Source organism: Narcine bancroftii, chromosome 3 (assembly GCF_036971445.1).
Source record: "Narcine bancroftii isolate sNarBan1 chromosome 3, sNarBan1.hap1, whole genome shotgun sequence".
In the NCBI taxonomy this organism is placed as follows: domain Eukaryota; kingdom Metazoa; phylum Chordata; class Chondrichthyes; order Torpediniformes; family Narcinidae; genus Narcine; species Narcine bancroftii.
Genome location: NC_091471.1, coordinates 207,374,346 through 207,388,141, shown reverse-complemented (window position 1 = coordinate 207,388,141; position 13,796 = coordinate 207,374,346). Strand labels below are relative to the sequence as shown.

The 13,796-nt window shown below is 39.8% G+C and overlaps 1 protein-coding gene across 3 annotated transcripts in view; it reads left to right on the top strand.

Moving 5' to 3' along the window:
- The window catches only part of lrba (LPS-responsive vesicle trafficking, beach and anchor containing), an 871,588-nt gene that overhangs the window by 678,177 nt on the left and 179,615 nt on the right, over positions 1-13,796 (top strand). For all 3 annotated transcript variants that reach the window (XM_069926437.1, XM_069926436.1, XM_069926438.1), the window contains one exon: positions 10,491-10,643. In XM_069926437.1, the coding sequence (XP_069782538.1) occupies positions 10,491-10,643 (153 nt within the window). The remainder of the gene's footprint in view (positions 1-10,490; positions 10,644-13,796) is intronic.

Here is a 13,796-nt window from a genome sequence, read left to right as displayed (position 1 = left end):
TCTTAAAGTGGTATGTGAGTGGGAAGGGAAGGTTGAGAACCACTGTTCTAGACCAAATTGTTACTGAAATATTTTGCTTGAGAAAAATTGTCATTGCCCCATTTCCTTTGGAGTGATGAAACTGTGGACATAACGAGTCAATCAGATATGATTAAAACAGTGGTCTTTAAACTTTTTCTTTTCACTCACATTGCACCTTAAGCAATCCCTTACTAATCACAGAGCACCTATGGCATAGGGAATACTTAAGGTGGTATGTGAGTGTTAAGAAAAAGGTTGAGAACCACTGCTGTAGAGCATTGGATCAGTGGTCAGTTCACAGGTCAATAAAAGCAGCAGAGAGAATTACTGGGTCACCCTCCCACCCATCGATGGGATTTACTGTAATCATTATTGAAAGAGAGATCTCAAAATCAGGTTGAACCCCACCACCCTATATGCAGCATCTGTTGGGAAAAAGATACTGTGCAAAAGTATCAGAACAAGAACCACCAGGCTGGGGAACAGCTTCTACCCTCGGGCAATGAGAATGCTGAACAACAAAATGAACTGCTCACACTAACCATCTGAGACTACTATTTATTAAGAATATGTATTTTAATAGATGTACTGTTTATATGTATCATTATTGTCTGTATGTGTGTTATGTCTGTACATGTGTTTTGCACTGTTCTGCACCATGGACTGGAGAACTCTGTTTCATCAGGTTGTACTTGAATTTTGAAAACTATTGAAATACTACTTTCCTTATGTACTCTCTGCCCCATTTATAAAATACAAAATGTGATCGGTTTTATGGTGTTTGCACTTTCAAGAAATTATGCTCAAACCTTGGGTTTCTTCTGAAAACACCTTTAAATGCCTTTCCATTTTATGTTTTTTCTTGATTTTGCTCTGGCCGAGTATTACCTCTCCATAAGGCATTAAATTACGAGTTATCTCACTAGCTGTTCTGCTGATCTGTTTGTTTTCCTGAATTTTGGAATTCTTTCTATTTGACAGGCCTACTACTGTATGGGAAAATGTTAAATTTTGTTTTTGTATCCAAGTTTAATTGAGCAACATGTCCAAAAATAAGAATAAAAGTGAACCTCATGCTGGGCTCTGCTGAGTCCAAAGCATATCTCGTTCACTCATATAATCAAACTAATTTGTTCGACTTAAATGAGGAAATGCAACACAAAGTTAACATACTTTGGTTTTCTTACAATTCCCTTGTTGTAGCATCTAATCAAATGCTTTCAGAAAACCCTGAAACAATTTATTCCATTCTAGTCACTACTTCAAATATGAATTTTCTTAGTTTGTTGAACAAACTTCTAGCTGTTCCTGCCATGGATCGGTTTTAATTAATTTTATCTTTATTTGAAAAAATAGCTATTAAATTAGTGTCACCAATGCAGAGTAAGCCAATGTCCAAGCTGCACAACTTAGTTTATGTTTCATGGTATGAAGATGTAATTCCATTTATGATTAATTCTTACATACTGATTTGGATTTCAGTTTTACTTATTTAAATCAAGTTTATTGTCATCTGATTGTACAAATACAACCTGTCAAAACAGCGTTCTCCAGTCTTCTGGTGAAAAACATGCAGACTCACAACCAGACATAACACACATACAGACAAATAATACATTTGCAGGACAAGTATTTCACCTCTACAAATAAATAAGTATTGTTGCAGGAATCTGAGTGAGAATATTAATTTTAATATATGTTTAATGTGAGCAGTTCCTTTGATCGATCAGCATTCCCACTGCCCATGGAACAAAGCTGTTCCTCAGCTTGATGCTGTTGGCTCTGATACTCCTGTATCTCTCCCTGTACAGGAGCAGCTGAAAGATGCTGTGTGCAGGGAGGAAGGGGTCCTCCATGATTTTGCGTGCCCTCTTCAGACAATAATCCCAGTAGATCACAATGATTGGGGGGTGGGGGTAAAGAGAGGGAAATACTCCATTGATCCTCTCTGCCACTCTTATGGTCCTGTGGATTGACACCTCCAATCCATTTCTCTGCAACAACCGCACCACACTGTGATGCAGCCGGCCAGGATGCTCTCAATAGAGCTGCTATGGAAGATTGATGACCGGTAGCCTTGCCCGCTTCAATCTTCTCAGGAAGTGTAGTTACTCCTTACTGACAAGTGAAGGGATGTTGAGTGTCCGTCCATAATAGGTCACTAGTTAAGTGAACACCCAAGAACTTGGTGCTCTCTACTTTCTCTACTACAGTGTTGTTGATGTGCAGTGGAAAGTGGTCATTCCTAGTCCTCCTGAAATCCATGATCATCTCCTTTGCCTTGTCCATGTTCAGACTCAGGTTATTACTCTCACACCATTTCACGCAATTTTCCATCTCTTCTGTAGAGCATCTCGTTGTTGATAAGGAAAAAATTGTTGTGTCATCTGCAAACTTGATAACACTATTGGAGCTGAATCTGGTGTTGTGTGAACAGGAGCAGGCTGAGTACACAGCCCTGAGGTGTGCCTGTGCTCAGCGTGATGGAGCTCGATATTCTGCTACCAACCCAGACAGACTGTGATCTTACCGTTAGGAAGTTCAGGATCCTATTACAGAGAGGGGTATTGAGTCCCAGCAAGGACAGCTTCACAATCACTTTACCATCTCAATTCACTTTAAATCCAGTAGTGTTCTGATTCCAGGCAATATGAATAAAAGAACTTCTAAAAGTTAAGATTGTATTAGCAATGCAGCAATTGAATTGAGCAATACATTGACACCAAAAGGCATTCCAGATGGGTGATGGGCTCCCAATATGCTCTTTCTGATGCCACCTGGTGGATCTGACCATATCAATGAAAATGCAGAGATAAAATGATCAAAGCCTCAAGCCAACAAATCAGAATGAGACTGCACTCATTTTATAGTGCTACGCTTACCACATATCCCAGCTTAAAATAGTCTCTAACATACAAATAAAATTATTGGTTTTGACTGAATTTTGCCTCAAATTTTTACCTGAGATGTTTCCACGTGCATAAAGAGTTAATCTTGATGCAGAACAGAAAATACAGAAATGCTGGAGGAACTCAGCAAGTCTCACATTATCCACAGGAGGTCAAGGGCTCTGGCCCAAAAGCTTTTCCTCCTATGGATGCTGCGAGATCTGCTGAGTTCCTCCAGCATTTTTATGTTTTTACTACAATTGCAATGACTGCAAACTTTTGTGTTTCACTCTAGTCTTCATGCAGAGCTTGCTGACGAAGAAACATATTCCAGTAATGCGAACTAGATGGCACCAGGAAATCTGTCCCTCAGTGAGGAAACCTCATTCCCAAAATGGTTAGCAATTAGCTGTGCACACCCTACTTTGTCATCTGTAGAAACTACAGTGGTTGTTCGAGGCACTTTAAGGATAATAAACTATCAGAAACACCCCAAACAATGCATTGAAATAAGTATTTTAAATAATTAATTATTTAGGGGTTTTTTTTGCAGTTAAGGAAAATAAAGTTGACTAGGAACTCCTGAAATCAATTAAAATAAAAGGAATATACTTTCCTCACTCCTTCCTAATATAAAGCCTCACAATTCCTGGTGGAATTTATGTGATCCTGGGTCCTGTGCCAGCAGAAAGTGGAGCAGTGAAGTGAACTAACATGTTTGGCATGCACAAAGTTCCAGACTTAGTTTACACAAGTACCAGTAGTAGCAAAATCTGTCCCAAGCTTTTTTTTTAAGTTTTTAAGTTTCTGGTCCCTTTTAACTCTTTAACAGTTAAAACTAGGTAGCCCTATTTGGAGTTTGTTATTGGACATGATTTTGATATTGTTACTTCATTTTACTCATGATTATATGAAATCCATGCCAAAACATGTTGGAAATTTACAGCTGCCTTAGTGCCCAATTACTTTTAGTTGACATCTGCTGCATTCCAATGATTAGGGTTTTAAATTGTGATGATGAAGTGAGCATGTGTTGACCATGATGCCAGCCGATGATTAGACCTCCAAGTAACTTCACTCAAGCAAAGAATTGCCATGTCACATGCATTCCTCGTTTAAAAAAAAGTGCCAACAAGTTGAGAAACTGATAAACCTTGCTTTTGTTCAATGGAATATTCAAGTCAGAAACAAAGATTGAGACTAATAAAATAAAGTTAACAATTACCAACACTGTCAATCAAAGATGTGTTTTTAGCTCACTGCTCTACTCAATCTACACCCATGAGTGTGTGGCAAAGCAAAATTCAAATGCTATCTAGAAATTTGCTGATGAAACCACAGTCATTGGCAGAATCATGATGTCAACAACATTGGTAAAACTAAGGAACTGATTGTGGACTTCAGGACGGGGAAATCAGGAGAACACATACCAGTCCTTATTGAGGGGTCAGCAGTGGAAAACTTAAGAACTTCAAATTCCTGGGTGTCTGCATCCCTGAATGAAGATCTATCTTGGGGCTTCCCTGTCAATGCAATCATGAAGGAGGCTCGCCAGCAGTTATACTTCATGAGAATTTTAAGGAGATATGCTATGCCATGCATATTTCTTCAGGTTTTCATGGACAGCATTCTGAATGGTTGCATCACTATTTGGTATGGAGGTGCCAATGCACAGAAAAGGAAGACTAAAGAGAGATGTGAACTCAGCCAGTGCCTTCATGGGCACCAGCCTTCAATCCACTAAAGACATCTACAAGAGACAGTGTCTCAAGAAAGCAGCCTCTATCCTCAAAGACTCTCACCACCCAGGCCATGTTCTCATCTCACCGCGACTATCAGAAAGGAGGTACAGAAGCCTGAAGAAAAAAAAACACAATGGTACAGAAACAGGTTCTTACCCTCTGCAATCAAATTTCTGAAGGGATAATGATCTACAGAAACTACCTCACTTTCTCTTTTTACACTAATTTATTTTATGAAGTGTAATTTATAGCAATTTTTCACATGTGAGGCTGCTGCAAAACAAGACATTCTGTGACATGTTCATGATAATAAATTCCGGTTCTGAACAGCTTACAAGAACAGTGCATTTATTTCCAAGATGGGTTGAGTTGGAAGAGTTTTGTAAATTGGAATGTCATCCTTGCATCATGTTCCACCTTGAATGAGGAACTTTGAGACTATTTTGCTGCCTCTATTATTAGTTTATTTCTGGTCACTTTTGTAAAAATTACTCTGTACAAGGTAATTAGCAAAAGTTATCCTTTTTGTTTATGAAGCTCTTCCAAGCAAATGACTAATGAATTGTACATTTTGTTCATGGTCGTGCAGAAATGCTGTTTCTTCTGCTTTTCTCCTCAGTCAAAACTTTGTGCTTCACACACAAGCCATCAGATAATCTGCATGCATGTTCGAAGTGATCAAAAACAAAAGTGAAATTGTGATCAATGGTGAGATCTACAGGAATGTTTTAATTAATAAAAAAATAGTTATTGCCAGCTTGTATTGATTCACAAGGGGATAATCCTCAATTGTAACAATCTTGGACGACTATGGTTTTGATATTGACAATTTTGCTGATATGACAGTTTATCAAATTATTTTAAAAGTAATTGTGAAATTAGAAACTTAGCTCTGTAGAGCACTCCTATTTCTGAGGTAGATATTTTGGGTTCAAGTTACATTCCAAGTTCAAGTTTATTGCCATCTGATTGCACAATTACACCCCAATGGTCCTCGGTGCAGAGCATGCACACACACACAACAGATATAACACCCACCCACATGTGATTCATAGGCAAGATAAATATATAAAAATAAATAAATATTGTTTAATAAATAGAATCTCAGATGGTTAGTGTGAGCAGTTCATTTGGTTGTTCAGCATTCCCACTGCCCGTGGAAGAAGCTGTTTCTCAGCCTGAGGGATGTAAAACACAAATCTCCGCCTTATAGTACTGGCTTTGATATTTCTGTATTTCTTATCTGACAGAGGTAGCTGAAAGATGCTGTTGCTGGGTAGTAAGGGTTCTCAATGATTTTGCACACCCTCTTTAGACAACGATCACAGGTAGATCATGTCAGTGGGGGGAGAGGGGACCCCAATAATCCTCTCTGCTGAACTTTTAGTCCTGTGGATTGACCTCCAATCTAATTCCCCACTGCAACCGTGCGATACTTTGATGCAGCCAGCCAGGATGTTCTCAGTAGAGCTCCCATAGAAAGTTGACATGATGGTGGTTGATGGTCTTCCCACTTCAGTCTTCTCAGGAAGTGCAGTCGCTGTTGCATGTTCCTGACAAGTGAGGAGACAAAAAAAAGCTGATCTGTCAGCAGTGTGCTCAGGGATTGTTTCATTATAATTTAGTTGATATATTCTACCTTAGGTGAGTGAAATGAGCCTGTCCTATGACACAACTGAAAGAAGGTAGGGAAGTTTTCCTTATGTCTTGGAGAATGCTTAAGTCTAAACCAGTGAAAGAATTTAGCTGGTCATTATGACATTGCTGTTTGTGGCATTTCAGTGTATGCCAATTAACTGATGGGTTTCCCTACGTTGCCAAAGTAATTGCACTTCAATACGATTTAATTGCTTGTGTGTTACTTTGGGAGCCCCAGAGGTCATGAAAGAAAATGTAGAAATTTGAATGTTATTCTTTCCTCAAATGTGGCTATAATAATAACCAGTGCATGATTTTGTTATAACAAATATTAGAGAATATGCTCTCAGAATATAATTGAAAAGGAAATATTATTATAGGACAGTAGTTTGAAGAATTTAAATTTCCAATAATTTATCAGGATGTACAGCAGAAATACAAACATGGTTATGAGTGTATATCTTAAGTTTGAATAAATGGAAAAAATATAAGTTGTAGCTTTCCTCATCAGTTCAAGAAATTATATGTTATTTAATTATTATGCATTTATTTTGTAGCAAATAGATTTTATAAAATTGTAAAATTGTTTTGGTTTGTATGGTAATTTTTTTTCTAAGATAAGAATAGTTCCACTGAAGATGGATAAAACCTTATCTTTCCATCACATGAGTCAAAAGCAAAATTTCTTTGTTGAGATCTGCAATTCTGTGATTTACTGCATTGTTCTTCGTGATAGAAGAGGTAATATCTTAATTCCTTTCTTGATCCTTGCTGTCTCTACACTGACTGCTCCAACATGACCTTGCTCAGCATCTGATGACCTGCTCAGTTTCTATCAGTTGTCTGGAAGGCTGCTGCGTTTGAAAGTGGCCCTAAGGGGTGCCTAGGAACCACTGGTTCATTGACCCATAAGAACAGGGGATTGAGATCAGAGCCAGTTGCTTTTGACATGGCTGTGCTGGGCCATTGCACATAATAGCCCCCAGACTGGTCTATATTTTTCTGCTTGTTAAATGCTGTGTGTTTTGTACTTGTTAAGAGATGGACAAATTTTAGATCAGACAGTTGCTGTGATTTTTTTTAGATACTGCACTAATTACAAGCATTACCCCCATTTTGTTTGAGGGGCCCTAAATAGCTTGCAGCATTCTTAATTGTTTTAACTAGCAATAATAATGTTGCAGATAATTAGCATGAAGTTATCATGAATGAAATGGGAAAGGTGAATGGTTTTAAAGTGCCTGAGGAATATAGGGGAAAGAAGGGAGCAATTATTTACAAATGTGGATTTCTTTTTATATTGAGCAGTTGTTTGTACTCTTGTAAGTACATGATAATTAGCAACTTGAGTGAACTTAGCCAACTATTACAAATCTCATCAATATTTAGAGTTAACACTGTTCTCTTTGAGGGTAATTTTGATCTTTAGTAATAAAGTCCTCAGTGAAAGCTTAACCATCTTTTAAATATTTTTCTTTGTTCTCATTTTCTTGAAGAAGTGAAAATTACAGTTTAGTTGTTTTTTTGTATTTTAGTTCATGCTAAAAAAAAATAATGGTGACAACAATTTAGTTATTTATCCTTGATGAAATGTGATATTAAGCAGTTGCAAGAAATATTTAGCATGTCCAGTCATAAGATGTGGAAGATCATCGTCTGATTAAAAAATACTGCAATATTCTCTTCAGTAATTTGATTTCAGATTTATTCAGATTTCTGACATAATGTTGTAAGATGGAATCAGCTATATCTTTGCTGTTAATTACTTCTAACATAATTTGTTGTTGCGAGAATCATCCGTACCACCTGAATGTCTTTACATCCTTCCAGTTTGATTCCGAAGCTTTGGAAAGTTATATATAACAACCTGAATCCTGTTATTTTCCCTTCAACTTCCTGGTTTTGTATCTTTGAAACCTTGGTAGCTCTGGCCAATGCATTGTTTTAGGTTATGACCTTTGTTTTTGATTATATATAATCTAGAAAGAGATGGTAAATGGTCCTCTTAAATTTGTATGCAACAGGTTAATGCTATTTATATATATTTTTTTAGAAGTGTTTGAAGCTGATTTTTGATTGTCAGCTTGTTTCAATGGTGGCATTCTCACCTCCAAATCCAAAGATTGTGTACAAGGTCAGCTGTGTATTGACACACCATAATCCAGGTTGGCAGTGCAGAACTGAGAGAATGCTGTATTAATGGACATGCAGTTTTTAAAATAAGATATTAAATCAATGTGGTGTAACCGATCCCACTAGCATACTGGAAAATATTTATTGCTTAATCAAACTAATTTGCTGAGAGATTGCAATCTGCTAACATTAGGCAGCACTGGGTGAATGGATAGCTCTGGGTGGGCCACAAGCCTCAGGGAATGTAGCCACTGACATTGGATGATGAGAGGATTGATTGCCAATTAAGGAGGGGCTCTCATATAGGTGGCAACAATCAGTGGACAATGTCATTCTTGGAAAAGTGCACAACTGATGTGAAGACTTGTGGAAGGCAGCAAAGACTGATTGAATTTTGAGGTAGACAAGAGAAACTGGAAAACTGGAGCAACACAGAAAGTGCAAGAAGAACTCAACGGATAAGGCAGCATCCATGGAAGGGAATAGATTGTCAATCTTTTAGGCTGTAATTTTGCATCAGGAAACTTGATGATATAAGGTTAGGGCTAAAAATGTTGACTATTGCCTTCTATGGTTGTTGCCTGCCCCACTGAGTTCCTTAACATTTCAGAATTTAGAGGAAAAGGAGCTTATTAGGGAAGAAGGTGAGTTAGGAAGTTGAGAGCAAAGAACCAAGAGAAAGGAGAAATCAAGAGTGGCAGTTAAGAGAAGGGTAGGGAGACTCGAGGAGGGAGCAAGTTAGAAATGGTGTTTGCAAGAGACCAGCTAAAGAAAGAGTGCGTGCAAGATTGCACTTTGTGGGTACGTGCGTCCATATGCTGAATATGTACAGCAAAGTACGGTCCCAATTTGTCTTGGGCCAAGCCATTGGACCAAGACCTAGCTCTTTGTAACAGCTGAAGTGTAACAGCCACCAAACTTTGTAATGATTCATGCACAAGCCCTTTGAAACAAGGAAAATGCCCGACTGTAAAGGCAGAGGTTCTCCGCCCTTACATCTAGAGATTTACTTTTCTGAATGCACTGTGGCGGGCTCTGAGACACCAAATGCAATCCTTGTTGGGGAAGGATAATCGGCAGTGCGCAGCGCTCTGCTGCCCACATGAATGTACAGCCACTGCAAACAGCTGGTTAGGGGCGGGCTGATGATGCCGTCAGCCCAAGACCCATCTCCTCACTCACCCCTCTCCCTCCATTGACACTCTCAAGGCAGGGGCGGTGGGCGGGAGCCATCAGGGCAGTGGGGGCCAGCGGGAGCTGTCAGGGAGCAACAGGTGTGGGCTGTGACCACCTCACCAGGCCATTTCAGCCTTTGGGGCTGCTCTCTGTGGCTCAAAACACAGCAGAACAATGGCCATCTTCCCAACCCATAATCCCCCACGCAGCTGAAACTGTTCTGAGAAATACCGGTTCCAGCTGATTGGAGGATTATGGGTAAGGAAGACGGCCATTGCTCTTCCATGTATTTATGACGGGTGGCGCTACGGCACCAGTCGCCCCCACCTCCATTGGACACGGAGGGCACTACAAGGCACAGCTGTCTGAAAGGTAAGTTTTGTGTTTTCCCTCCGCACTTGTAGCCGGTGTCCAGGTGGAGGACTGGAAAGAAAGGGCCTATAATCCATTGCTCACCAATGAATGAAAAGATTCATTTTTCATCTTCAGTGCTTTTGGATTCTTGAGATCATACAATTGTGTTGTCAGCTAAATTGTCATGCATGAATTAATTAATATTCTGCAGCTTATTATTAATTCTGTATTTTTTATTTGAAGTAATAAATGCATCAGACATGGTTCATGGATTTGTACTTTGAAAAATATTTTTTAAAGAGTTGAACTTTATGACGATGGTTAATCTTATCGTAACAACTTTATTTAAATTGTTTTGGTACTCAGAACATAGTTCATTGAAGCTGACAAAATTTTTTTTGGGAAATTAAGATAATATTAATGGAATAAGTGTATTATTTTCCTGTCATATTTGATCATGGAACTGAATATGATAAAAGAGGCTCTGGCTATTAGTACTTTATTTTCTGAAATCAATGTTCTTTTATTTCTTGCATAGGAGTTGATTCCTGAATTTTATTATCTTCCGGAGATGTTTGTGAATTCTAACAACTACAATTTGGGTGTAATGGATGATGGCACTGTGGTGTCTGATGTAGAGCTTCCACCATGGGCCAAGACTCCTGAAGAGTTTGTTCGCATAAACAGACTGGTAAGAGATTTAGTTTTGTTTGGTTTCTGTCATGTAGCAGGTTTGTGATGCCCAAGATGTTGTCGTATGAAATTGTCATGTTTTTTTTAAACCATGCAGCAATGAAGTTTGATATTCAGAGGATATTTTCAGAACTGCTTCATTAGAACAATTTAACAGATGAATTGTGTGATTCTGTTTAAAATGTCAAGAAAATTAAATGTTAAATAGTATAAAAGATGTGTAAAAGGATATGGTCATAAAGATAAATCGATCTTCATCTAATTTGAAACATCAGGTTTATGAGATATAACTACAATGGTTAGGTTTCTACACTACTCTATCAAACTTGTGGAAGCTGTTTAAGCTTCATTGATCTTGGTTTTAGCTAAAACAAAAAGATAATTTCTGTTAATACTATCATACTTCATTGTCCTTAATGTTTTTTCTGGTGATTTCACAGAATAGCTGCAGATTGCTAGCACACCATTCAGATTGTTGAGTCTGTAAAAGTTCAATACATGTGCAATTCAGCTAGTCCTTACAGGCAGCCATACAAATCCTTACACAGGTCCCTTTTGAGTGCATCAGCTTACTTTGACCTTCTCAACCAGCAATAGCAATGCATTACAGACTATAGACACTCATTTCATTTTCAGTAACATTGCATCCCCAATAGTTTGTATTCCTACTGCCAGTAGGACAGTGTATCTATCCAGTCTTTATCTTTCATGATTTTATCTATCTCTAATTGATTTCTTTCAAAATTCTAATCCTCTCTATTAAATTCAAATAAATAAATACATTCATTTTTTTGATAAACCTTGACTACACTTTCTCCATATCCTTCACATCTTTTGTAAATTGCAGGATCAAATCTAGATCAGACGACCCATTTGTTGCCAAACCAATACCTCATATATGTTTGCCACAATTTCTTTGTTGTTATTCCCATGCTTCTACAGACATTGGAATTGCCATGCCATGAAAGTCTATGTGCCAAGTAAATGTGATTAGTGTAGATTGGGACTTCATTGTAAGCATGGATACAGTGAGCCAAAGGACTTGTTTCTGGGCTGTATAACTCTATGACTTAACTTTTTTTTAAATCCAGGATCCCATAATTGTTAGAACCACAGAACATTACAGAATGAAACAGGTCCTTGGCTCATCTAGTCTGCGCCAAACTATTTTTCTGCATAGTCCCACTGACTTGCATCTAGTCTGTAGCCCTCCATATCCCTCCCATGCATGTACTTGCCCAAATTCTTCTTAAATTTAGATTTAAATTAAACATTTTAAAAGTAAACATACAGCTTGGTAACAGGCCATGTCAGTCCATGAGTCTGTGCTGCCCAATTTACACCCCTGGTACATTTTGAATGGTGGGAGGAAACAGAACCCCCAGGGAAAACCCACACAGACACTGGGAGAACATACAAACTCCTTACAGACAGCCTGGGATTCAAACCTTGGTCCTGATCGCTGGAGCTGTAAAGGTATTGCGCTAATTGCTATGCCAACTGTGCCATCCCAATGTTAAAATTGAGCCCACATTCACTACTTCAGCTGGCAGCTCATTCCTTACTCCCACCACTCTCTGTGTGAAGAAGTTCCCCCTTTACTTTTCCCCTTTCACCCTTAATGCATGTCGTCTGATTTGTATCTCACCTACCCTCGTGGAAAAAGCCTACCTTCATTTACTCAGTCTATGCCCCTCATAATTTTAAATGTCTCTATCAAATCTCTTCTTATTCTATGCTCCATGGAATAAAGTCCTAACCTGTTTAACTTTTCCCTGTAACTCAGTTCCTGAAGTCCATGCAACATTCAGGTAAATCTTTTCCGTATTCTTTCAAGTTTGATACCTTTCCTATAGTTAGGTGACCAAAACTGTACACAACACTCCAAATTTAACATCACCAATGTCTTGTACAACTTTACCCAACTCCTATACTCACTTTGATTTATGAAGGCTAATATGCAAAAGCTCTCTTTACAATCCTATCTACCTTTGATGTCACGTTCAGGGAACTATGTAGCTGTATTCCCAGATCCCTTTGTTCTATCACTCCTCAGTGCCCTACCATTTACCGTGTGTCTTTTCTTGGTTTAACCTTCCAAATTTCAACACCTCACACTTATCTTCATTAAATTCCATCTGCCATTTTTAAGCCTATATTTCCAGGTGGTCTAGATTCCTCTGCAAGCTGTGAAAACCTTTTGCGCTGTCCACAACACCTTCAGTCTTTGTGTCATCTGCAAACTTGCTAATCCAATTTACCACATTATCATCTAGACCACACAGTCAAACTCTGGCCCGCGGGATATAATTATATTTGGCCCGCAAGATCATTTCAAAAATGTATTAGAGGTGGCCCGCCATGCAGCGAGAGCCGATGCTGTTTATTGGTAATGTCACCCCCATCATCCTCCCCCTTCATTGCACATCCTTCCCCATTGTAACACGAGAAATTGTAACACGAGAAGTCTGTCGATGTCATCAGCCGACAAGCCAGTTGGAAGGCTCCCCGCACAACCAGTCACTTCTCCCACCTGTCGAGCGGTGCGGTGGATTGGCGAGTGCCTGTGATTTCCTGTCGGCGCGACGGGCATGGCAGGCTGCGCACGGCCCCCGGGCAGCGCGAGCCCCGCGCGACTGGCACCGGACGGCCCTTCCACAGCGCGAGCGCACTTCTCCCGGTCGCCACGGCCTTCAGCGCTTGCATCCGCGCGGACTCCAGGGACGGCTGGTTCGGCCCTGCACGTGAAGAGAGAGATGGTGGCTGTCCGCAAAGGCTGATCGGCAGCGCGCTGGGCCTGAGTGGGTGGGTAAGCAGGGGTGGGCAGAGGGTGTAGGTGAGGAGTAATGGGCAGGGGAAGTTATGGTGGTGCGAGGGGCAGTTAGAGGGAGGGATGAGTAGAAGGAGGGGTGGATAGGGAAGAGGTAAAAGGGGAAGGGCAGGGCGAGTAGTGGAGGGGTGATTAGAGGGTGAAAGACGGGTAGACGGAGGAACAGGTTGAGGGGAGAGGCAGTAGAGGGGCGTGTATAGGATGGGGTGGGTAGAGGCAGAGCGAGTGGAGTGAGGGGTGAGTAGAGGTTGGGTAAAGGACTGGTCAGGTAGAGGGATGGTGGGTCGAGGGCGAATAGAAGCCTAGAGCCTAAGGAGTGAG